General features: G+C 49.1%; 1 protein-coding gene across 2 annotated transcripts; it reads right to left on the bottom strand.

The window, feature by feature from the left end:
- Positions 1 to 8,777: 8,777 nt before the first annotated feature.
- On the bottom strand, positions 8,778 to 21,349 carry Fbrs (fibrosin). Of its 2 annotated transcripts, XM_027948771.2 has the most exons (18): positions 19,824 to 21,349; positions 19,358 to 19,537; positions 18,573 to 18,608; positions 18,448 to 18,477; positions 17,343 to 17,391; positions 16,954 to 17,254; positions 15,261 to 15,562; positions 14,851 to 15,056; positions 14,690 to 14,734; positions 14,359 to 14,454; positions 14,053 to 14,121; positions 13,113 to 13,142; positions 12,661 to 12,732; positions 12,202 to 12,319; positions 12,018 to 12,098; positions 10,997 to 11,080; positions 10,648 to 10,855; positions 8,778 to 10,542 (listed from the first exon to the last, which is right to left on the bottom strand). In XM_027948771.2, the coding sequence occupies exons 1-18, from the start codon at positions 20,271 to 20,273 to the stop codon at positions 9,963 to 9,965; spliced, it is 2,937 nt and encodes a 978-aa protein (XP_027804572.1). In that variant the 5' UTR covers positions 20,274 to 21,349; the 3' UTR covers positions 8,778 to 9,962. The 2 variants fall into 2 exon arrangements, with proteins under 2 accessions (XP_027804572.1, XP_027804573.1); XM_027948772.2 differs by lacking the exon at positions 14,690 to 14,734.
- Positions 21,350 to 22,404: the final 1,055 nt, after the last annotated feature.

Here is a 22,404-nt window from a genome sequence, read left to right as displayed (position 1 = left end):
CACTTTTGAGCCTCAGTGTACTTATGTATAAAATGGGAATAGTTGTATCAGTCCTGCCTGCTTTGCTGTATCATTATGAGAACATTTTATTCTTTTTTGTTGTTGGAGTTCTGGAGCATGCTGAGCACATTCTGTACCACTGAGTGTCCCAAGCCAAGTGTTACATTCTTTTTCTTTTTTAAGTTTTGCAGTACTGGGGATTTAACCCACAGGCATTCTGCCACTGAGCTGAAACCCCACCTATTATTATTATTATTATTATTGTTTTGAGACAGGGTGTCACAAAGTTCCCCAGGCTGGCCTGGAACTTGCAATCCTCCTGCCTCTGACTCTCGAATCTCTGAGATATTACAGGCATGTGCAATTGAGCCCTGCTCCTGCATCGCACATTAGCTGTCTAATGTAATTGGTAACAAACCATACTCTACACATAATTTTTTTCTTCTTTCTTTCTTTGCAGTACTGGAGATGGAATCCAGGGCCTCTCCTGTGCTACACAAGGTCTCTCCTACTGACCTCAGACTATATGCAATTCTTTACCTTAATTTTTTTAACTAAACATAATCACCTATCTTCCACATCTGCAAATGCAGACACATCTCCTTTTTACCAACCCCCTGATGTTTAACCACTGACACTTGTACCAGTTTATTTAGCAGATCCCTGTGGAGATACAATTAGGTTGTTTCCAGTCTTTGCGCTATGACCAGCAAGGTTCTGGGAGTATTCTTTTATTATCATTAGTGACAAAAATTTACATATCATAAAATGTACTTTTTGAGGGGTACAAGGGATTGAACTCAGGGCACTTAACCACTGAAGCACATCCCTAGCCCTTTTTTGTATTTTATTTAGAGACAGGGTCTCACTGAATTGCTTATGGCCTTGCTAAATTGCTCAGGCTGGTTTTGAACTTGAAATCCTCTTGCCTCAGTCTCCCGAGCCTCTGGGATTACAGGTGTGCACTACCGCACCTGGCAAAATGTACCCTTTAAAGTATATAATCCTGGGCTGGGAATGTTGTACAGTAACAGAGCTCTTGTCTAGCACATCAGAGGGCCTGGGTTCAATCACCAGCACTGCAAAATATAAAAAATAAGGTGTATAATTCAGTGATTTATTTTTAGTGTATTCCAAAGCTGTACAACCATTACCACCATCTAATTCTAAGAACATTTGGGAACAAACATTTGAGTGGCCTTATGTGAACATGTCAGCAGAAAACTCTTGTAGCAGAAAACCTTTTTAAAGTTTTTCAATTTTTTCATTTTGTTTGTCTTGCAGTGCTGAGGATTGAATCAAGGGCCTCAGGCATGCTAATTGTATACTCTGCCACTGAGCTACACCTCCTACCCCCTTGTCATCTTTGTTCACTGCCAGGTTACTAAAACAGACTCCCGAAGAATCTGGTGGCACATGGGGAGGCTGAGCCAGGAGGATCACAAGTTTGAGGCCAGCCTCGGCAACCTAGTGAGACTCTGTCTCAAAAAATAAAAAGGGCTGAGCATGTAGCTCTGTGGTAGAGTGTCCCTGAGCTCAATCCCCAGTACCAAAAAAAAAATACTAAAACAGACTCTAATACACAGGAGATAACCAATAAATACTTGGGTTTTGTTAATGACTTAAATAAACAAGTAGCTTTCATTTAGGCACAAAACAGATTGTAAAAATTCTAAAGGCCAAGATGGTGGAGGAGATGAGTAAGGAATAGGCAAAGGACCTAAAGAAAATTCACAGAAAACAAAAGCACAATTGATCCTTTTTTACATTTTTAAAGTGTAGATGGACACAATATCTTTATTTTGTTCATTTATCTTTATGTGGTGCTGAGGATCAAACCCAGTGCCTCACATGTGCGAGGCAAGCGCTCTGCCACTGAGCCACAATCCCTGCCCACACAATTGATTTTTAAATATATGAAAGATGTTAAACTTCACTCATAATTTTTAGAAATGCAAATTAAAACTTCTGCAAGTCACCACTTTTCACCCATTAAATTAGCAAAGACCAAAAAGCTTGTTTTTTCCTCCCTGTTAGCAAGAGCATGGGGAAACAGGACCTCTTGGGATTGCTGTTGAGAGTAAAGATGAGTAAAGGTTTGTGGAGGACAAATTGGCAACATCTTCCTAAATTAGTAAAAGTTGTGGAGGACAAATTGGCAATATCTACCTAAATTCTGAAAGCATATACTATTTGGCTTTGCAATTTCTTCTAGAAATCTATCCTGAAGATGTATTTGCTCAAGTGTGCAATGTAGGTATTCACTGCAGCACTCCTTGTTCTAGAAAAAAACAGAAAGAATGTAGATGCTATTGACGGACACTGGTTACATATATTATTGTATAGTCTTGCAGTGGCACACTATACAGAGGTTAAAAAGGAAGAAGATTTCTGTGTGCTGAAATGGAACATGGAACAATCCCCAAGAAATAGCTACTTGAAAAATGCAGAATGCAGGAACTGTGTGTACTACATGTAAACTTTTGTTTAAAAGAGCAAAGAATTCCTGGAGAAACAAACGAATCAATAAGGTGTCTGTAGGAAGGGGAAACTAACAAAGGAGGGGTGTGATCAGGGAAAGGAAGGAAACTTTACCTTTTTATAGGCTATGAATGTTGTTTTTTTCTTGTTACTGGGGATTCAACCCAGGGTGCTTTTCCACTGAGCTACATTCCCACCTCTTTTTATTTTTTAGAGAGAGAGAGAGAGAGAGAATTTTGTAATATTTATTTTTTAGTTTTCGGCGGACACAACATCTTTGTTTGTATGTGGTGCTGAGGATCGAACCTGAGCCGCACGCATGCCAGGCGAGCGCGCTACCGCTTGAGCCACATCCCCAGCCCCAGCTGTTATTTTTAAGTTAAAAAAATATATATATAAGTATATGCATAAGACAAATTTCCAAAGATACAAAAGTACAAACAATAAAACTATTGGTGCTACAGGCTGGGGCTCAGTGGTACAGCACTTGCCTAGCATGTGTGAGGAGGCACTGGGTTCGATTCTCAGCACCACATAAAAAAATAAATTAAATAAAGGTATTGTGTTCGACTATAACTATTATATACATATATATATATATATATATATACACACACATACATATATATATATATATATATATATATATATATATATATATATTCGAGAGACAGCTGTACCACACAAAGGGACATAGGCACAGGAGCTCCCCTCCCCTTTTTTTTGTACTGGAGATTGAACCCAGGTGCCTCTACCATTGAGCTCCATCTCCAGTCCTTTTATTTTTTATTTGAGACATGGTCTTCCTAAATTGCTTAGGGACCTTGCTTAATTGGTGAAGCTGGCCTCTAACTTGCAATTCTCCTGCCTCGGCCTCCTGGGATTACAGGCATGTGCCACTATGTCTGGCCACAGGAGCCAATTTAAAACTGTAAAAGCTGGGTTTGGTGGCATAGGCCTACAATCTCACTGTCTAGGGTGGCTGAGGCAAGAGGATCACAAGTTTGAGGCCAGCCTCAATAAATAAGCAAGGTTCTCAGCAACTTAGCAAGGCACTGACTCAAAATAAAAAATAAATTTAGTGGGGATGTAGCTCAGTGGTAAACTGTCACCTGTCGCTGGGTTCAATTCCCAGTATGCACATACATATATATACATATATAAATAAGTGAAATAATTTAGAACTTGAGAATAATAAAATAGCACCATATTTTAGTCTCAATTGCAAAATAAATGTCCATGAGTCCATAGTAATATAAATAAATGATTGAGAGCTGGGTGTGTTGATGCATGCCTCTAATCCCAGTGACTCAGGAGGCTGAGGCAGGAAGATTGCAAGTTTGAGGCCAACCTCAGCAACTTAGTGAGATCCTGTCTCAAAATAAAAACTAAAAAGGGAGCTGGCATTGCGGCTCAGTGGTAGAGCGCTTGCATCACACATGTGAGGCACTGGGTTTGAGCCTCAGCACCACATAAAAATAAATAAACCAAATAAAGGTTTGTGTCTATTTACAACTAAAAATATTTAAAGAAAGAGCTGGGATGTGGTTCAATGGTTAAGAACCCCTGAGTTCAATCTCCAGTACCAAAATAAACACTTAAATAACTGAATAAATAAATAAATGGGGGAGAAGAGACAAATCTTCCATGAAGTATTCTAAATGATCCATACTCTGCCCTCAATGAAGTAGAACGAGTGACTTTATTCCAAAGAATACAGCAAGAAAAGAGGGGGACTCTGACAAGAACTACCTGGGCCAGTTGATCAAGGTCAACATCAATAGCGATAAATCATCTTGATATGTGTTGTGATTAAAATGGCATTTTATTGTGTGATCAAGGATAACAATAACGTATTTAGAATGATTTTGAAGTTTTCACCATAAAGAAATGGTAAATGTTTGTGGAGCTAAATATGCTTACCTGATTTAAATACTACCTAATGTATACATGTATAGAAACACCATGTTACTGCATTAATAAGTACAGTTGGGGTCTGTGGGTAGAGCTCAGTGGTAGAATATTTGCTGGGCAGTGAGAGGCCTTGGGATAAAATCTGTCAAGATTATCAAAAACAGGGCTGGGGTTGTGGCTCAGTGGCAGAGCACTTGCCTCGCACATGTGAGGCACTGGGTTCGATCTTCAGCACCATATAAAAATAAATAAACACAATAAAGATATTGCATCCATGTATAATTAAAAAAAATAATGTTAAAAAAAGATTATCGGCCTGGGGATGTAGCTCAGTTGGTAGAGTGCTTGCTTCACATGCATAAGGCCCTGGGTTCAATCCTTAGCACCACACACACACACACACACAAAAAAAAAAAAAAAAAAAGAATATTAAAAACAAGGAGAGGGGCTGAGGTTGTGGCTCAGTGGTAATGCGCATGCCTAGCATGCGTGAGGCACGGGGTTCGATTCTCAGCACCACATACAAATAAATAAAATAAAGGTCCATCAACTACTAAATATATATATATATATATGTATATATATATTTAGTATACATTTAGTATACACACACACACACACAAACAAGGAGAATCTGGGAGTCACAGTCAAGAGACGCCTAAGGAGACACACTGAATTTAATGTGGGATCTTGTAACAAAGGACATCAAGTGAAAACTAAGGAAACCTAAATAAAAAAAGGTCTTTAATAATAACACTGCACTGATTCATCAATTGTAACAATTATACCATAATAATGTGAGACTTTACTAACAGAGGAACCTAGAGTGTATGCGGGGAACTCTCTGTACCATCTTGATAATTTTTCTGTAGTTCTAAAAGTGGTGTAAAAATAATAAGTCTCTTGGGCTGGGGATGTGGCTCAAGCAGTAGCGCGCTCGCCTAGCATGCGTGCGGCCCGGGTTCGATCCTCAGCACCACATACAAACAAAGATGTTATGTCCGCCGAAAACTAAGAAATAAATATTAAAAATTCTCTCTCTCTCTTAAAAAAATTAAAAAAAAATAATAAGTCTCTGGGGAATGATATTGGCCAAATTACATTATACTGTTTGCATGTACAAGTATTTAACAACAAATCCCATCATTATGTACAACTATAATGCACTAATAAAAATGTGGAAAGAGAAAAAAATAAATCTCTCTTCTCTGGACTCTCTAATTCATTTGAAATTGGGAAATTATTTCTAATGTTTTTTTCCTCAGTGCTAGGGATTGAACCTAGGGTCTCCTGCATGCTAAGCAAGTGTTCTGCCACTGAGCTATACCCCAGCCTAGCTCTAATCTCTCAAACTACATACTCTCATGTATCAAATATTCACTGTGAACTAAATTCTGTGCTAAGCACCCTTTATATGTATTATCCCATGTAACAATTACTGGGCCCTGGGCAGGGATCATCATTTCCCTTGTTTTCCTACCATGGCAACAGGCTGCATCTAGGCCATAGAGGTAGTAAGTGCTGGAAGCCAAACTTAAGCCCTGGCTCATCTGATGTCAAAGCCTCTTAGCTTGAGTTCTTCACTCACTCAAGCTCCTGGTTCTCATTATGTGCTCTGAGATGGATTCTGCCCACCTCAAGGCCAATTTTGAAAGATGTGCTTCCCACACAAACTGCATGTAGATCAGTGTTCTCCATTAAGACTCTCAAAACCTGCCTCTGAAAGTCTCTGATAGGAAAGGCATCACCCAGAATGACAGCAGTTCTTTGAGCACCTACTCTGCGACCTGCACTGGAAGTTTATTAACTTAAAAGAATCCATACACTGCTGGGAGAAACGATTAAAACTCTATCTTAAACTCACATACACTGATGATGGGAATGTTAAATCGTGTAGCCATTTCCAAAACCAGTTTGACAGTCCCTCCAAGTATTTTCTTTGTTGTTTCAGTGCTAGGGACTGAACCCCAGTCCTTACGCATGCTAGGCAAGTATTCTACCAATGAGCTACACCCGCAGTCCTCAAAATATTAAAAGACTGAGTTAGCATATGACCTAGCAGTTCCACTCCTAGGTGCATACTAGAAAATTGAACATTTGTTCTTATTAAGAAATTTTAAACAAATATTTATAACAACATTGTTCATAATATTCATAAGATAGAAACAATAGTCAGCCGCAGTGGCACAAGCAGCATTCCAGGAACTTGGGAGGGTGAGGCAGGAGGATTGAAAGCTGGAGGCCAGCCTCTGCAATTTAACTTAAGCCTTAGCAACTTAGCGAGACCCTGTCTAAAAATAATAATATATAAAAAAAGTAGTTCAGTAGTAAAGCACCCCTGAGTTCAATCCTCAGTACAAAAAAAAAGCAAAAACAAACACAAAACCTCCAAATCCCCACAAATGTCCATAAATTGAAAAATACACAAAATATGGTGTATCTATACAATAGAATAATATTTGGCAATAAAAGGGACAACCTAAAATGAAGATGAACTTTGAAATCATGATGCCAAGTTAAAGAAGCCAGTTAGAAGACACTGGGTGAATTACATGGTGTGGTATGTGAATTATATCTCCATTAAGTTGGTTTGAAAACTGTATTTTATGAATTAAAAGACAAAGCATAGATTTGGTAGTTACACTGTTTAACATTACATAGTTAGTGGCACACGCCTGCAATCTCAGCGACTCAGGAGGCTGAGGCAGGAAGATGGCAAGTAGGAGGCCAACCTGGGAAATTTAGCAATACCCTGCCTCAAAACTTAAAAAGGGTTGGGGATGTAGCTCTGTGGTAAACTGCCTTTGGCTTCCATCTCTAGTACCAGGAGGCGGGGGGTGCGGAAGATTACAGTTACTACATAGAGCTTGATCAACACAAAGTAGTGCATTTACTAACTGCAGCCTATAGCAACTTTTTATTTTTCATTACTAGGAATTGAATCTAGGACTTCCCACAGGCTAGGCAAGCATTTTACCTCTGAGCTACTTTTCTAGTCCTTAATTCTTTGCCTTTTAGCAGTGTCTGTTGCTCTTTTCACATAGCAGAATGTAAGCACCAGGAAGGCTGGGATTTGATGTGTTTGCCTCTGTATCTTTAGCCCCTAGTTCAGTGCCTGGCACAATGGACTGAGTCAGTAATGGTACAAAGAATAAAAGACAGTTTAGATGCTTATATGAGGGAAGACGAAGATTTCTCACTTGGGTGCTGGTGACAAGAGACAGAAACAGAATGGGTAGGGAGACATCAAATGTAGGATATGACCCAGTTTGAGATATCCAAGGCATGTGGGGGCGATACCTAGGTGAGGTTTGACATACAGGAGAAGAAAAGATTTCATTTAGAGTTCCACACTCAAATGGCTATGGGGTCAGGAGATAGCCTGGATAGTGATGGTGGTCTGCTCCAAGACAAGAGTGGACAGTGGCAATCTGGAGAGATCACACTCCATCTCAAAGAACCACCAAGAAAAAGCAGATCCATTCCCCTGTCAATAGATTTTCAGATTTTTCAGAAGCTGAAAACAAAGACTTCCATGTAAAAACCTGCTTACAAGCCATACCCCACCTTCTGGTCACCTGTTTCTGAATTCCGTAGGGGAAATCTTGGGTCATTTTGGTGGTGGTGGTAGAGAATAATGGATACATCTTCACTAAGGAAATGGTATACTTGGAACAAGCCTACCCATTTAATTCTAGGGGCTTGAAGAGCCAGTCTAGATAACAAGTATCTACTAAACTGGGCTAAGAACTACTTAATAGACTAATGCCAAATGCAAAATAGAAGTTGCCCAATAGTATGTTTCATAGATCAGTCCCATCTTCTAAAATACTGTAAGCATATAATTAAAAAAAATACCTAGAATGTTAACCTTGATAATTAACAGTGGTCATCTCTGACAGGTGGGGGTGATAGGAAACTTTCTCTATGTGTGTTTGAACTGCTTTACAGTGACCGTGTACTGCTTACCAAAAACCAACAGTTTTGTAAAAATTATAGATCTTAAGTCACTAACATTACTGTACACATAATACATATGCAGGTACACAGGAACCTGAGTAACAGACAAGAAATGATTAACTGTGGCTACCATGGGGAAGGAGTGGATTTGAGAAAGGCTGGCATCAGGTGAAGAGGAAATTTGATCCTTTGTTCAATGTCTCTGTATAATTTCAATCTTAAGTGAATTCCTAAGTTGTAGAAAAGTAATGCAAAAACTTCATTGTCCAACTCACCCACCCATTCAGAACCTGAACAGCTCCCCCAGATGGGGGGATATCTGTCAGGAGATGGCCAGTATTGATCTCATCCCTCCCTTACAGCAAGAACAAGTCCAACCCCCACCAAGCAACCCATACAGACTGAAGGAGGAGCCAGGGGGCCTCATTGTAACACTCATTTTTATATAAATATCCGCAAGTCATGTTACAGAATAAGCCCCACCTGGGGAAAAAGTCAACGTTATGGTTTTGTTAAAGTGAGCCCTGCCTTAGGTCGGGCCCCAGCCTGGAGGTGCCTCTGCTTTGGGAAGGCTGGGGCTGCTGCCATGAGGCTGCTGAAGAAGCTGCCTGTGTCGCCCACCCCTGGGCCAACCCCCTTCTTTGGTGTGTGGTACATGGTGACCTTCTCTGCCCCCCCTCCAGCCTGGGGCAGGGTTCTGGAGAACAGGGTTCTGTGGAGCAGGGCCCAGGAGTCCTGGGGGCACTTGGAAACTGGGAAAGAGAGGGACTGAGCCATTAAGAGGTGGAGTCTGGGCTTAGAGGTTGAGCCTTTTGGAGCTGGGGGCACAGAGTTAACAGGAACAAGTTGGGGGGAACCTGGGCTGTCAGCCAAGCAGGAAGGATTTTATCCTTCCCTCCAGCCTAGGTCCCTAGGTCCCTAGGTCCATTCCCCTGTTGGTCCACCTCCTGCTAGACCCCACATTCCCAGGGACAAGCCCTGGGTTCCTGCCTGTCCCCTCCCGGCTCTCCCCTACAAATCCCCCTTCCCCCACAGAGAGGCCAGAGGCTAGGAACACAGCACCAGTCTGAGGATTTAATTAACCAGGAAGGGGACTGTTGGGAGGGGCACCCCTGTAAAAATGTACAAAAGGTCTGGGGGCTATGCGGGAAGGGGTAATATGTACATGGAACCCCCTTTCCTTTGGCCCCTCCTCTCCCAGCCCTAGAAGGGCATGAGGACTTGGGTGGTAGGTGAACGGGAGGGGGGGCACTTTGGCCTCTGGCTTATGAGCCCTTGGGGAGGCAGGTCAAGGGCCTAGAGGCCCTTAAAGGGGGCAATGGTGCACCTCAGGAGGTCTGAGCCATGACCTCTGAAATGACCCCCAAACTCATGTACACACATACCTCGCTCTAGAGGCTTGTGACCTCTACCCTCCCAGTGACCCCACACTCCATGATACTTAACCTCATGGGGGTTGGGGATTCTGCTCCCAGGTCCATGACCTCAGAAATGGCCATGAGGTCACGACCTTTGCCCTCCAGCCCTGGCTTAAAACCTCAGCCCTAGGACCTTTTCAAAAGGAAAGGGTGGGGGGATAGAGCTTTGCCCCTGCCCCTCCCCTCCCCTCACCTGTCAGCCCGGGCTGGGCCAGGGGCTCTAGGTGGGGAACTGGGCCGGGGGGCGGGCACGAGCGGAGGTGGTGCCCCCAAAAGGGCTCCTGGTGGAGTTTTGCTGAGAAGGTGAGGGGTTCCCGGAGCCGCAGCAGGTGGTGGTGGTGGTGCCAAGCGGCTATATAGCAGGGGATGAGCAGGCTCTAGACCATAGAGGCGGGCAGCAGCCACCGCCCCTGGTCCAGTCAGCTCCTCACCCGCCTCATAGAAGCGGGGTGGCCTAGCAAGGCGTGGGGGCCCTGCCAACCAGGTTGACTCCAGGAAGCTCGCACAGCGCTCTGGTGGACTGGGGCCCAGAAAAGGGGGTGGCCGGGGCCTCTCGAACAGCAGGTGAAGGCCCTGTGGCCCAGTGGCTGCAGCGGCAGCAGCAGCAGCGGCAGCGGCGGCGGCAGCGGCTGCAGCGGCAGCAGCCTCTTCCTTCCGCTCTTCCTTTACCCGCACAGATTCCTTGGCTGGCCGGGCCCCTTCCTCACCAGCCCGGGCCTTGGGAGTAGCAGGAGAAACGCGGAGCTGGGGCCGAGAGAAGGGGAGGTCCCTGGTGGGGGGCAGGCACAGAGGAAGAGAATGAAGGTATCCACAGAGGCCAAGAGACTGGGGGGGGGGGGGCGCGGAGAGTGGCAGTGGGGCTGGGGAGGCAGACCTGTCCTTCTCCTCCTTGGTGATAGAGGGCTCCCTCCGCTCCACAGGCCGCTCCTTGTCTGAGCCTGGTGTCCGGGCGGCCTCAGGGGGCCGGACCCAGGCAGGAAAGGCCAGAGGACTGCGGTGTAGGCGGCCCCATGGGTCTGGGGGGGAAGCGAAGGCTGGTGGGGCCCCTGGGCTTTCTTTCTGGGCAAAGACGGCGCCGGAGTCTGGGCAGAAGGTGAAGTAGATAGAAAGTGACATGGGCCAGCAGGGGGAGGCCCCATGCAGGCATCCCCTCAGGCCCTGCCAGAGCATGCAACCCCAGTGATGCAGCCCCACCCACCCCACCCACCCTACCCAGCACTCACTGAATGTGGGGCTGCCCAGGCCTCCAAAGGCCCCGTTGGAGAGGGCAGCCAAGGAGGCGAAGCTTGTGGGACGCCCAAAAGGATCTGTGGGAGAAAAGGGGGATGGTCAGAGCATGGGGTAGCCAACTCTGAGCAGGTGTTTAAACTGGCAGGGAAGAGGCAGGTCAGCAAACTGGCCAGAGCCCTTAAGTTGCTTGTTTTAGCCACCATGTGCTGAGCATTTCCATGGTCCAGGCAAGGCACTGAACTCTGACATGCATCATGTCACTTAGCCTTACAACAAGCCCCATGAGGCAGTTTGGATCATTCTCACTTTTAAGATGAAACAGGCTCAGAGAGGTGAAATGACTTGCCAACGGTCATCTAGTTGTGAGTGAAACCATCAACCTGGGGTCTCTCTGACACCAGAGGTCAAACTCTTCTCCCTTTCCCTTACACCACCTTAGCAGATCTCACCTCTGCAGCAAGCTATTCCCCTGCAGACTTCTCCCCACCTGACATGCAGAGCCGTTCCCAGCCTGACCCTAATTTTCATGCGTATCACACAGCCATCAGAACAACTACCCTATCCTCCCATGGGAACTTCACAGTTTCCCCAGCCAGGAATGCCTCTATGCCAACAGGCTCAAAGCCTTCTTGTTCCCCCACACCCAGGTAATCTCTCCCCCAAAGCCTCCAAGTTCCTTAGGAGTCAGGGTCATGCTCTCCTCTGGGCCTACACAGCCTCCCTCCTCCACCCTCCTCTCCCAGGTGGCACGCTACCACCTACCACTGGCTACTTTAGAGATAGGGGTCTGAGCTGATAGAAACTGAGAATCACCCTGGCCTTTCCTACCCCTTCCACAGATAAGGAAATCACAGTTTAGAGCGGGTAGTAGAGAAACTTGCCCAAGATCACAAAGCAAATGGAACCAGGTCTACCCCATTCTAGCTGCCTTGAGTCTAATTTCCATCCCCAGCTCAAGAACATTTGGAAGTCGGAGACAAGGCCTGGGTTGCCCAACATGCCCTTGGCTCTTACCAATGTGGGTGCTGGGGCTCAGGAAGGGTCCGTGGGCCCCGGGAGCTGCCGTGAAAGGGTTGGCTGCAGCGTGGACGGCACCTGGGCAGAGAGGTGGGAGACTCTGATGAGGCTAAGTGGGTGCAAAGTGGGCCTCAGCTATAGATGGGAAACTTCAGGCCCTGAGAGGGCTGGCCAGACTCACCAGTCGCAGTGAAGAGAGAGGCCGGGTGGGAGAGCTCCTGCCCAGGGGGCAGGGCCCCATAGGGACCCGGAAGGCAGGGCAGGAGGTCGTTCCGAAAGTCAAGCTTGTGGGATTCACCCTGCATGGGACACCGGGAGAGGGGCAGTGAGTGAGGAGCCACTTTGTGCTTTTTTTCTGTGTCTCTTAAGTCCCTGCTTCTTGCTCTCCCACCCTTATCTCCCCTCCAAGGGCTGGCTGGCACTAAGAGGGGACTTGGGTGTTAGCCCCTGCCTCTCTCAGAACCTTCTCTGACCATCCTTGTATTTAGCCAGAGAACACAGGTGCTAACTGCTCAGTAGTGACAGGATAGGAGAGAATGTTTCTGGTCAAGATTCTGCTGTACTTTGTTGAAGGTAGATGCCCATAGCTCAGGCCACCCCTGACTCTCAAATCCACTCCCCAGCCCTCCAGCCCCAGTACCTTCATCTTTTCCTGGTGTCTCAGGATCATGTAAGCCACGCGTACGTGCATGGCACACCACTTCCCTGGTTTCTGCCGCCCCAGGATGACCAAAGGCAAAGGGAAGGAAAGAATGTTCACTCATCACCCACTCCAAGCCTGGTCCTGGGCCCAGCCTTGCCACACAACATCCCCACTCATCATCCCTAAAATTGAGGGATGACTAGGTTCATTTTAAAGCCTAGGAAACTGAGGCTCAGAGAGAGAAACTGTCTTGCCCAAGGTCCCATGGCCAGTTACATCTGAGCTCAGGTCTGCAACTTCGAAGACCTTCACTTTCTACTATTTCATATCTGGCTGCCTCCACGTTTTAAGCTTCTCACTCTTTCCCGAATAGGACCCACCCACTCAGCCAAACACGCTGACACACCAGCCCCCAGCCTCATGCAGCCTGAGGTCTTCACCAAACTCACCCTCAAAGGTGGCCGGAAATGGTCGGGGATCTGGGGATGGCAAAGGAGAGATTGGAGGCGATTCAGACCTGTTTACTGACCTGGGTGTCTCATCTCCATTGTACCCACTCACCCCCAGATACTTCCCTGAGACTCTATGCCTCTAACCTTTCCAGCCTTTGTCAAAACTCCTTTCCCATCTCTCCCACTCCAGGCATCTCTTCTCCAGCACCAAGTTCTGAACCTGGCCCCAGGGAAGTGCCCTTTTAGGCCACGTAGGGGGTGGCCCGAGCAGGAGGACAGATTTCTCAACCAGATAAGCTATCCTATTAACAGCTTTATGTAATGGGGGTCTGTTTAAGATTTATTTAGATTAAGACACCCTTTAAGAAGTTGATAAACATCTGGACTAGTCTATCCTCTAAGAAACACATTCTATGCTTTTCACAATGTTCCCAGAGCCATGGGTCTAAGCCTGCTACAAATGCCAAGGGGAAGAGACGGCTCTGGCTCCCCCAGCCACTTCACAAAGAGGAAGCTTATCTTAACTGTTTTATGGACAGGGCTTCCTGGTATGATGTCATTTGGGAAAAAATTAAAAAGTTCTATGACTTAAATTTGAAAACCCCTACAAAAACCACTGTCCTTGGGCTGGGGTGTAGTTCAACAGTACAATATATGGGTGAAGCCCTGGGCTTGATCCCCAAGCACCACAAAAAACAAAACCAAAGAACAAAATAGTGTCCTGGTAATTATCTTATTCCTAGGACAATCTCAAGAAATTCCTATTCCTCATGTCTGGGAATTCCTGATGTTTATATAAATCCTCTTTCCTTAGATACCCAAGAACACCCCGATCATGTATTAAGGAGAAAAAGCCAGTGGTTCACTCTTAAGACAACCTTGCTCTCCCGTCAACACACGTTCTAGCTCCCCCAGGACCTGCCCTGGCCCCCCTCACCTGTGTCCCCTTCTGGGGGAGCCCGCTCGGCACTGGCCCCAGTCGTGGTGGCAGCTCAGGGTTCGTGCTCTGGGAAAGGGGAGTGGAGGGATCAGACTGGAGAGCTGGCACCAAGCATACAAGAAGTCTAGAACCAAGCTGGGGTATGGGACAGCAAAGGAGCATGGCTGTGCAAAAACCTGGGTCCAGAAGGGAGGGCAGGAGTCTAGGCATGGTTTTGGGAAGTGGGAAAAAGGTATGTGGATCCAGGGAGTCTAGGTTTGTAAAGGACAGAAGGTGGCAACAGCGTCTAGATTGGGAGCTCACCTTGGGCTGGAAGGCCCCCTGCAGGGAGCCAAAGGAGACAGCCGGCGGGAGGCCCGGAGGTAGCCCGGGCACTGCGGGAGGGAAGGCCGTGTACGGCTGTGGAGAGAAGGGGACTAGTCCAAGCAGGGAGTGGAGGTGCAGCCCAGGTCTGGTCTGCCCATCAGTCCTCTGGCCTCCACCCTAAACCCTCCAGGAAGCTTTCCCAGGTTCAAGACTCTTGCTTTTGGGGCTGGAGACTGGACCTGAACAGTCAGGGCCACACGTAGTGATGCTTTCATGCCCACACCACACACACACACACACACACATACACACACACACACACACTCACATTATGTCGGAAAAGGCCTTCCATCTTTCCTGGGTATTTCTCAAACTAGGGAAGAGAAGGGAAGAGTAAGCTGCCAGCCAGGGACCCAGGGCCTTCCCCTGGAAGCCGCACCCTCCCGCCAGGTCTCTGAGCTTCATCGACTGGCCCAATGAGGAGCTCACCATGTGGGGGCCGTGGGGTGGCAGCAGGCCCGGGGGATAAGGGGTGAAGTGCTGGTGGGTGTGCTGGTGGGTGTGCTGGTGCTGGTGGTTGTGCTGGTGGAACTGGAAGGCCAGGGGCCGGGCCGAGCCCCCTGCCCCCACCACCTCAGGGCCACCCTGGGCATTCAGGTAGCGAGAGTTCAGGTCCTGGCCGATCAGGTCCTGCTCTGTGGGAGGGGAGGGGTAGAAGGCTTTAACTTCTGTGGCCACCAAGTCAGCCTCCTTGGGCCCAAGTGACTGGCCTTCCCTCTGGCCTTGAGCCAGTCCCTCCTCAAGCCCTGCTGTCTGCTGAGGCCCAGATGCCCCAAAGCCAATTGGGCCCGAGCTTGGGGCCATGGCCCCCCACCCCCCGGCCAGGACCCCAAACTCACCAGAAAGGGCGTTAGCGGCTGAGGCCCCAGGGTGCCCTGGCACCTGCAGCAGGGGTGGGGGAGGGGGCAGGGTGGGGCCAGGGGAGAACAAGGAGGGGTGGTGGGGTGGTGGGGGGGCCCGCAGCCCATGGGGGGGGAAGCCGTGGGTGGACAAAGGCAGGGGCAGTGAGGGCGTCGGGGGCCGGTGGGTGAGCTGCGCGGACGAGGAGGAGGCAGATGAGGAGGAAGAGGACGAAGAGGATGATGAGGGGGGAGGCTGAGCCACGGGAGGGGCCGGGGCCTTGGGGGGCGGCCGTGAAGAGCTGGGGAGAGAAGTGGGGAGATGAGTGAGGGGGTTGGGAGGTGCCAGCTCTGACGGGAGGGGGTCAGAAGCCTGGGTGATACCGTGACCCTGGTTCTCCAACACGGAAGATGGTAGAACCTGGCCCCCAGGAACTCCCCCAGGGAACCCATCCTCAGACTGAGGTGCCTCCCACTCCCGACAACCCCATCTTCTCCTTCTCTACATCTCTTCTTCCACAGAGCTGCCACTGCCATATCCAGCCATATGACTTTCCCTTTTCTGACTCAACTACACCACAAAACAGATCACTCATTTTGACGCTTAATTACAACAGGCCACCTGGGTTCCCACCCTAAGATAGTGGAAGCAGCACCATGTTGGCCTGTCCTGGGATTCAGGAGACCTGAATTCTAGGCCCATCTTGCCATGAACACCCTGGGTGACCTTGAGCAAGTCACTGCCCCTCTCTGAGCCTTAGTTTTCTCAATAATAACAACAATGATAATGATGATGACAACAACAGTTACAGCATCAATAACAAGAACGTCAATAATTCTTACCCTTTGGTGAGCACTTACTGCAGGCCAAGTGCTGGCACCTGCTTCGTAAGCTAATGCAAGTCTCCAAACATTTCACACCACCTTCCCGAAGTGTTGCCACAGCCACGCAACCATCTGTACTACACCACTTACTTCTTTCTATAGCTTAACTTTCTTTTTTAACCTCACCCTAAGCAATACCATGTGAAATCAAGGATTTGAGGTATTTTGCTAAAGCACATAACAGCTAAAATGACTATTTCGTAGTTTACTCAGGTTAAGATCTGTCATCATTCCACATCCCCACTTATGAGTGTACACACTTTGGGAAACACTGCATTCACTCAGAATCAATCCTCACAACAGCTTTAGGATGAAGGTACCATTATTATTTCATTTCCCAGAAAAAAAGGAAATTGAGGCTCAGAGGGGTTAAATGACTTGTCAAAAATCACACAGCCAATAAGCGGCAGAGCAATAATTTCAATTCAGGTCTGACTGACACCAAAGCCAGCACTCTTTATCATCATGTCAGCATTTCCCAAAGTATGTTCCAAAGAACACACTATTCCTAGCAGATATGCCTTATGAAAAATTCTCACCAGTAAAAAAAAAAAAAAAAAAAAAATTGGGTAACAGATCAAACAGGATTACCCTGCACATAAATATATATATAAAGGGCTCATATAAGTCCTGCAGTAATCTCTTTAAAATTTACTTCACCGAATGTCTCTCAAACTTTTCAGCCTCAGAATCCTTTTTCAAGTCACACCCACAGGTATCATCCCATGTCCCAGTTACAGAGTGCCAAGGGTTGGCGCCAAAATATCCACGCCCATCCAAGATCACAGCAAACCCTTGGACCACTCACCTGCCAGTGCTGAGGTCCAGGCTGCTGCCATAGGGAGAAGTGCGGAGGCCGAAGGGCGAGACCCGAAGCTGCAGCTGGGGTTGGGGTGGGGGTGGCAGACTGGGGGTGGCCGGCAAGGGTGCTGGGGGTGAGACAGGAGGCCGAGGGGCTGGTGGAGGCGGTGGTTCCTTTGGGGGGAAAGGCACTAGCAGCGGGTCGGGCCCTGGGGGCTGCTCCTGGCTCCGCTCCAGGCCCGACACTTTAGGGACCACGGAGAGTTTTGCTTCACAGTTCCCATTGAAGGCGCCGTGGGGGCCCGAGGCTGTGAGGGCAGGATGGCAGACATGCTCAGTAGAGGCTCATGCTCACCCGATCTCCCTCCCTTGCTTCCATCCCACCCTTGTACCAACCTTTGCTGGTTGAGACAGTAAAGGATGGGTCAAGGTCATCATCGGAGACCTAGGGAAGAAGTAGAAGGAGAGAATTAAGTTGTAGGTGGTCCAGGCCTCCACCTAGGAAACAACAACAGCCTCTGGAGACTGCCAGAAACAGGTGATAATAGCAAGTTTACTCCATTAGCTTAGCTGAGATCCTCCTTATTGTGGGTACTAGGAGGCCTAAGCTTGGAGAAAGAAGTAAATTGCTGAGCCTGAGAATTTGCTAGGCAAGGAGAACTGAATCAAGGCAGTACTGAAGTGTCAGAAAAACAGGAAATCAAAGCAAAAATGTCAGATATCACTAACTGCTGGCCCCCAGGACAACCTGATTTATAGATTGTTTGGTCCACCACCATTAGCAAAAATCTTTTAACTAACTGCGAAGATTTTGAAACCTGGAGACTCCTCATTAAGAATCCAGACTTTTCTTGTCCCCATTCTCATGTGGCAATAGTTTGCTAGAAATGGATAGTGGCCATCCCCTTAAAATGGACAACAACTCCCTGCACCACAGTCCCTGTCCAGTCAACTTTTGAAGGAAAACAAGGCATACATCAGGAAATGCAAATTTTACTACTTTTAGGAGTAGTTACACAGTTGTGTACAGTACTACCTGCCAGGACATGTTACTACAAGTCAAGCAAATCAACTCTAATCGTAAACCAAAATACCTCTAAAAGATAAGTTCCTACACTGTTTACAATGGTTTAGTGTCCTTACTGCCATGATAAACATCTCGGCTCAGACTCTCATCCATGAAACTCAAATTGTAAGAGGTGACTAATGGCCAGTGGGAAAGACCAACTGTGTTCCAGTCATTCTGAATGTCCATGAACCAGTGGTAGCTCCAAGAGGTTTAGAAAGGATGGCTCACCAAGACATGGACTTTCTTTCTCTGGTTAGCTGGCCACTTGCCCTCCCAAGTCCCCCATTTTTCTCCCAAAAGACCAATCCAGGCTCAACCTAACCCATGTTCCCCACTCAAGATGAGCCTGTCTGCTGCATGTAGGCCTTTAAGCTGCAGTCCATCTTCCAAGCTGGGGACTCTGCCCGCCCAGCAAGTTCTAACTCCACTCACCCTCTCATCCAGATCACTTTCCGCATCACACTGGGGAGAAGGAAAAGAGAATGCTGTCAGGATAGGGAAGAGAAATGAGGCCCAAGGGGTGTGGGGAGGAGCCAGGACAGGTAGATAGCACTTACTATGTATCCAGCTTCCAGAGAGTGACGGGAGAAGGCCTGAGAAAGACCAGAGTCCAGAGGTAAGGGAGACTGACTGGCCAGGCAACTGGATAAAGTCTCAACTCCCGGCAAGGCATTCAAGGTCTCTCATGATCTATTTTCAACCTCTTTTTGTAGCTGCTTCTCTGGCTAGTGCCCATCCCCATTCTCCTGTCATTTTCTAAATACACCAGGTTCTTACATTTATGCATGTTGACCCCAAACAACTTTTCTCCATTTCTCCTCTTAGCAAACTTCTGACTACTTCAGGGCCTGACTAAGTCATCCTAGGGGGCTTTCCCTAACCACAACCCTCCTCCCATCCCCCAGACAGAAAGAGTGGTTTCCTCATGTGGGTTTCTGCAGCATCTCTTCCATACCTCTTCCAGATCTGGCCTTGTATAGCTTTTCTCAAGCTTAATTCTAGGTATCTAATTGCCGACACTTTTCTTTCCTACCACCACCTCAAGGGTCCACATGTAATTTATGATTCAAATAAGTTCCTTTGATATGTCTCTTAAAATCATCAATGCATCTGAAACCAATGTAGAACCAACCAAAAGAGGTGAGTCTGACTGCAGACAAATCTTGGGTCAGACCTGGATAGGGGGAAGCTGGGGGTTCAAATCTGCTGTACCCTTTCCTCTTTGCCCTTAGAGTCTGAGGTTAGTGTTAGTGTTTAGGAAGCACTGCTGACAAAAAACCAATCAATGTTAAAGACACTCTACCCAAAGAGTGTTAAAGGATGGGGATCTGGGACACCTCACCTCTTTCCTTCTCCGCTTATTGGGCCATTTGCGGGCCCGATCCCCAGGGGGCCGGCCAGGCTCCCGATCAGAGCTGTCCCCTGGCTCTCCAGTGGCCCCACTGGAGCCCCCCCTCTTCCGTTTCCCAGAATGCTTCAGCCGATGTTCCAGTCGCTCTGGGGGCTGAAGAGATGCATCCTTCTGTGGAGGAGGAGGTGGGACTGAAGTGGATGGAAAAAGAAAACCTCCCCACTTCTCTAGGGGTGACCAGGCCGCCAAAGTGCCTCTCAGGCCCAGTAACCTGGTTGGTCCCTGGAGACTAGCTCTACCTCCTCCCACCCAGGGTGGGGCAGAGCCTGGCCAGAGGAGCCGGTTGCTCTGGTTTGGGGTGCCAGCATTCCCCCCTCAACCCCACCCACTCTAGGCACTGTACCCTTCTCTCTGCCCTCTGAAACCCCCAAAGGTCCCCAACCCCAAAAGGCCCCACCTGCAAGGCCTCGAGGCTGGCGAAGCTAGCGATGGCGAAGCCATCGATCAAGTCCTCCTCCTCTTCTTCTTCCTCCTCAGGCTCCTCCTCAGCTTCCCCGTCGTCTGCGCCCCCCTCCTCCTCCTCCTCTTCCTCCTCCCCGCGGCTTCCCGAGCCGGCGGGCCGCTTCCGAGCTCGGGGTCGCGGGGGCCGAGGCCTAGGACGGGGCCGCCGCCGTCTCGGGCCTCCGGGCCGTTCTCCAGACGAAGCTGACGACCAGGGCCTGGTGGGCGGCGGCGGTGACGACGAGGACGAAGAACCGCGCGGGGCGGCTAACAAGGCCCGGGGCGCGTCGCCGCCTGGACCTCGGCGGCGCCGCTGCTCTCGGTCTCGGTCTCGGCGCGAGCAGCGCCTCCGTCGCCGCTCCCCCTCAGCTGCCCAGCCCGGGCCCGGGGCCGCGGCCGTCTCCATGGTGACGGCCCTCAGCGCCGCATCCGGAGGCGGCGGGGCCTGAAGCGGCCTGTCGGCAGGCCCGGGGTCGCAGGCGCGGCGCTGGCGGCTGCACAGGGACGAGAGGGCCACGGCTTCCCCTTTAAAGCAGGATCTGCTGGCCCCGAGCTTGCCCCAAGGCCAAGGCCCCGAGAGCCGGCGCCGCCCCCGGGGCGACAAGCCCGAGGGCCCCCCCCCTGTGGGGCCGACTGGGCCGAGAAGGCGAAACGAGTGGCCGTCCCTTTAAGGTGAGGCCTTAAGTTGTCCAGCCCCTGGCCCCTTTAAGACGACCCAACACTGTCCGGCTGGCCTACTGCGGTGGCCGCCCCCTGCCAGGGGTCGAGGCAAGTCTCCCCGAGGAAGAGGAAGGGCCGCCCCTTTAAAAGGGGCCGAAAGCTCGACCCGAAACGCAGACCTCCCCTTTAAAAGTGTCTTAAGTCCTCCGGCTAAAAGAGGCCACCCCTTTAAGAAGTCCAGGGTCCTTCACACAGCCGGCCCTCCCTTTAAGGGATCAGGAGTTTGTTTCTAGTCCTCCACAAACGGCCACTTCCCCTTTAAGCTGAATTTAAAGGACTTCTTGCGTAGGAGGAGGTAAAGGTGGGAAATCCCACTCGCCCCAATTCTTCCAACAGCACAATTCTCAATTTGTCAGCTTCTGTTCGACGTTTCCCCTTTAAGGCTGGCGTTGGAGTCTGCCGAGTTCGGTGGCCACCCCTTTAAGGAGATTTAAAGGGGCCTCCTCCAGGCCCAGCTCCTCCAGCCTCCGCCTCCGGTCGCCATGAAAGGTGCGAGGGGGGGGCGGGGCCGCGGGGCCAGCCCTCCAAAGTCCCGGATGTGAGGCACCGGTGACGGGTAGAGCTTCTCTGTCCGCCGACATAAAAGTCTCTTCCTCCTTTCCTCCGTCTCTGTCTGATTTGTGCCTTAGGAAATCCGGAACGGCCGCTGGGGAGCCAGGGAACTCCAGCGCACTCTCCCGTTGTCTCCTTTGGAGTCTTGGGCCTCTTCTCCGCCAGGACTTCCCTACCCCTCCTCCCTCTTCCTCCTCAGCCTACGCCTCCTTCCTCTCTCTGCCTCCTCCCACTCCCCGCCCCCTTCCCCTCACCCCCCACGGGCTCAGTAGTTGATAGGTTGGCAAGAATACGTCAAAGCGAAGGGCGGAGTTAAATTCCGGGGATAGGTAATATGTAACCGCCCTCAAATCTTGGATTGGGTTACGTCAGGTTAGCTCCGCCCTTCCTCGAGTCTTGTGACTCGACTGGTTAGAAGTAGGTGTTTGGGGCGGTCCCATAGGTGGCCCCGCCTCTTCCTGCTCTTCGTTTATTGGACGCTTTCTGACGGCGTCAAGGATAGGAGTTGAGATGCCGTGCCCGAGTTTAGAGGGCAGTTGGCCGCTGGGCGGCGCGCGGCTGAGGAAGGTGCGGTTCGACAACCAGTTACGTCGTGTCTGCTTTTCTGCCGCTTGGCGTTTAGCGCATGCGCATAGTGATGCCACCTCTGTCAGGTCTCTAGGGGGATCGCTCAAGCGGCATGGGGTGGTCCCAGTATGCCGCTTGCTTTGCGAGTGTTAGATTTGCGGGATCGAGATTCTGTCCAGTTACCGTTCGGCTCAAGAATGCTGGTCTGTGCTCTCTGAGCGCTAACAAAATACACTTTGCACTTGTGTGCCGTGCACTTTCTCATATGTTAACTCATTTGGTAATTATTCGCCCCATTTTACAGAAGGTGAGGAGAACTGAAGTACAGACAGCTGGGAATCCCTGTTTCAGAATCTGTCCTCTGGCCACTGCTCCGTGCAGTCTCTAAATTATGAGTGCCACTCTGACCGTTTTCCTAGTCTTTTTTGGGGGGACCAGGTGTGGTGGTATACCCCTGTAATCCCAGCTCCTGGAGAGACTGAGGCAGGAAGATTTCAAGTTCAAAGCCAGCCTCAGCAATTTACAGAGGCCCTAAGCAACTCAGCGAGACCCTGTCTCTAAATAAAATATAAAAAAGAGTTGGGGATGTGGCTCAGTGGTTAAGCATCTCTGGGCTCAATTCCTGATGCCCCTTTCCCCCCAAAAAAGCCTAGTCCTTTGGGGGAGCCAACATAGAAATATCAGTCAGTACTGTCAAT

The sequence above is a fragment of the Marmota flaviventris genome, chromosome 19 (genome assembly GCF_047511675.1).
Source record: "Marmota flaviventris isolate mMarFla1 chromosome 19, mMarFla1.hap1, whole genome shotgun sequence".
NCBI classification, from domain to species: domain Eukaryota; kingdom Metazoa; phylum Chordata; class Mammalia; order Rodentia; family Sciuridae; genus Marmota; species Marmota flaviventris.
The sequence above is the reverse complement of the archived record's forward strand: the minus strand, read 5'-3'. Positions and strand labels throughout refer to the sequence as shown.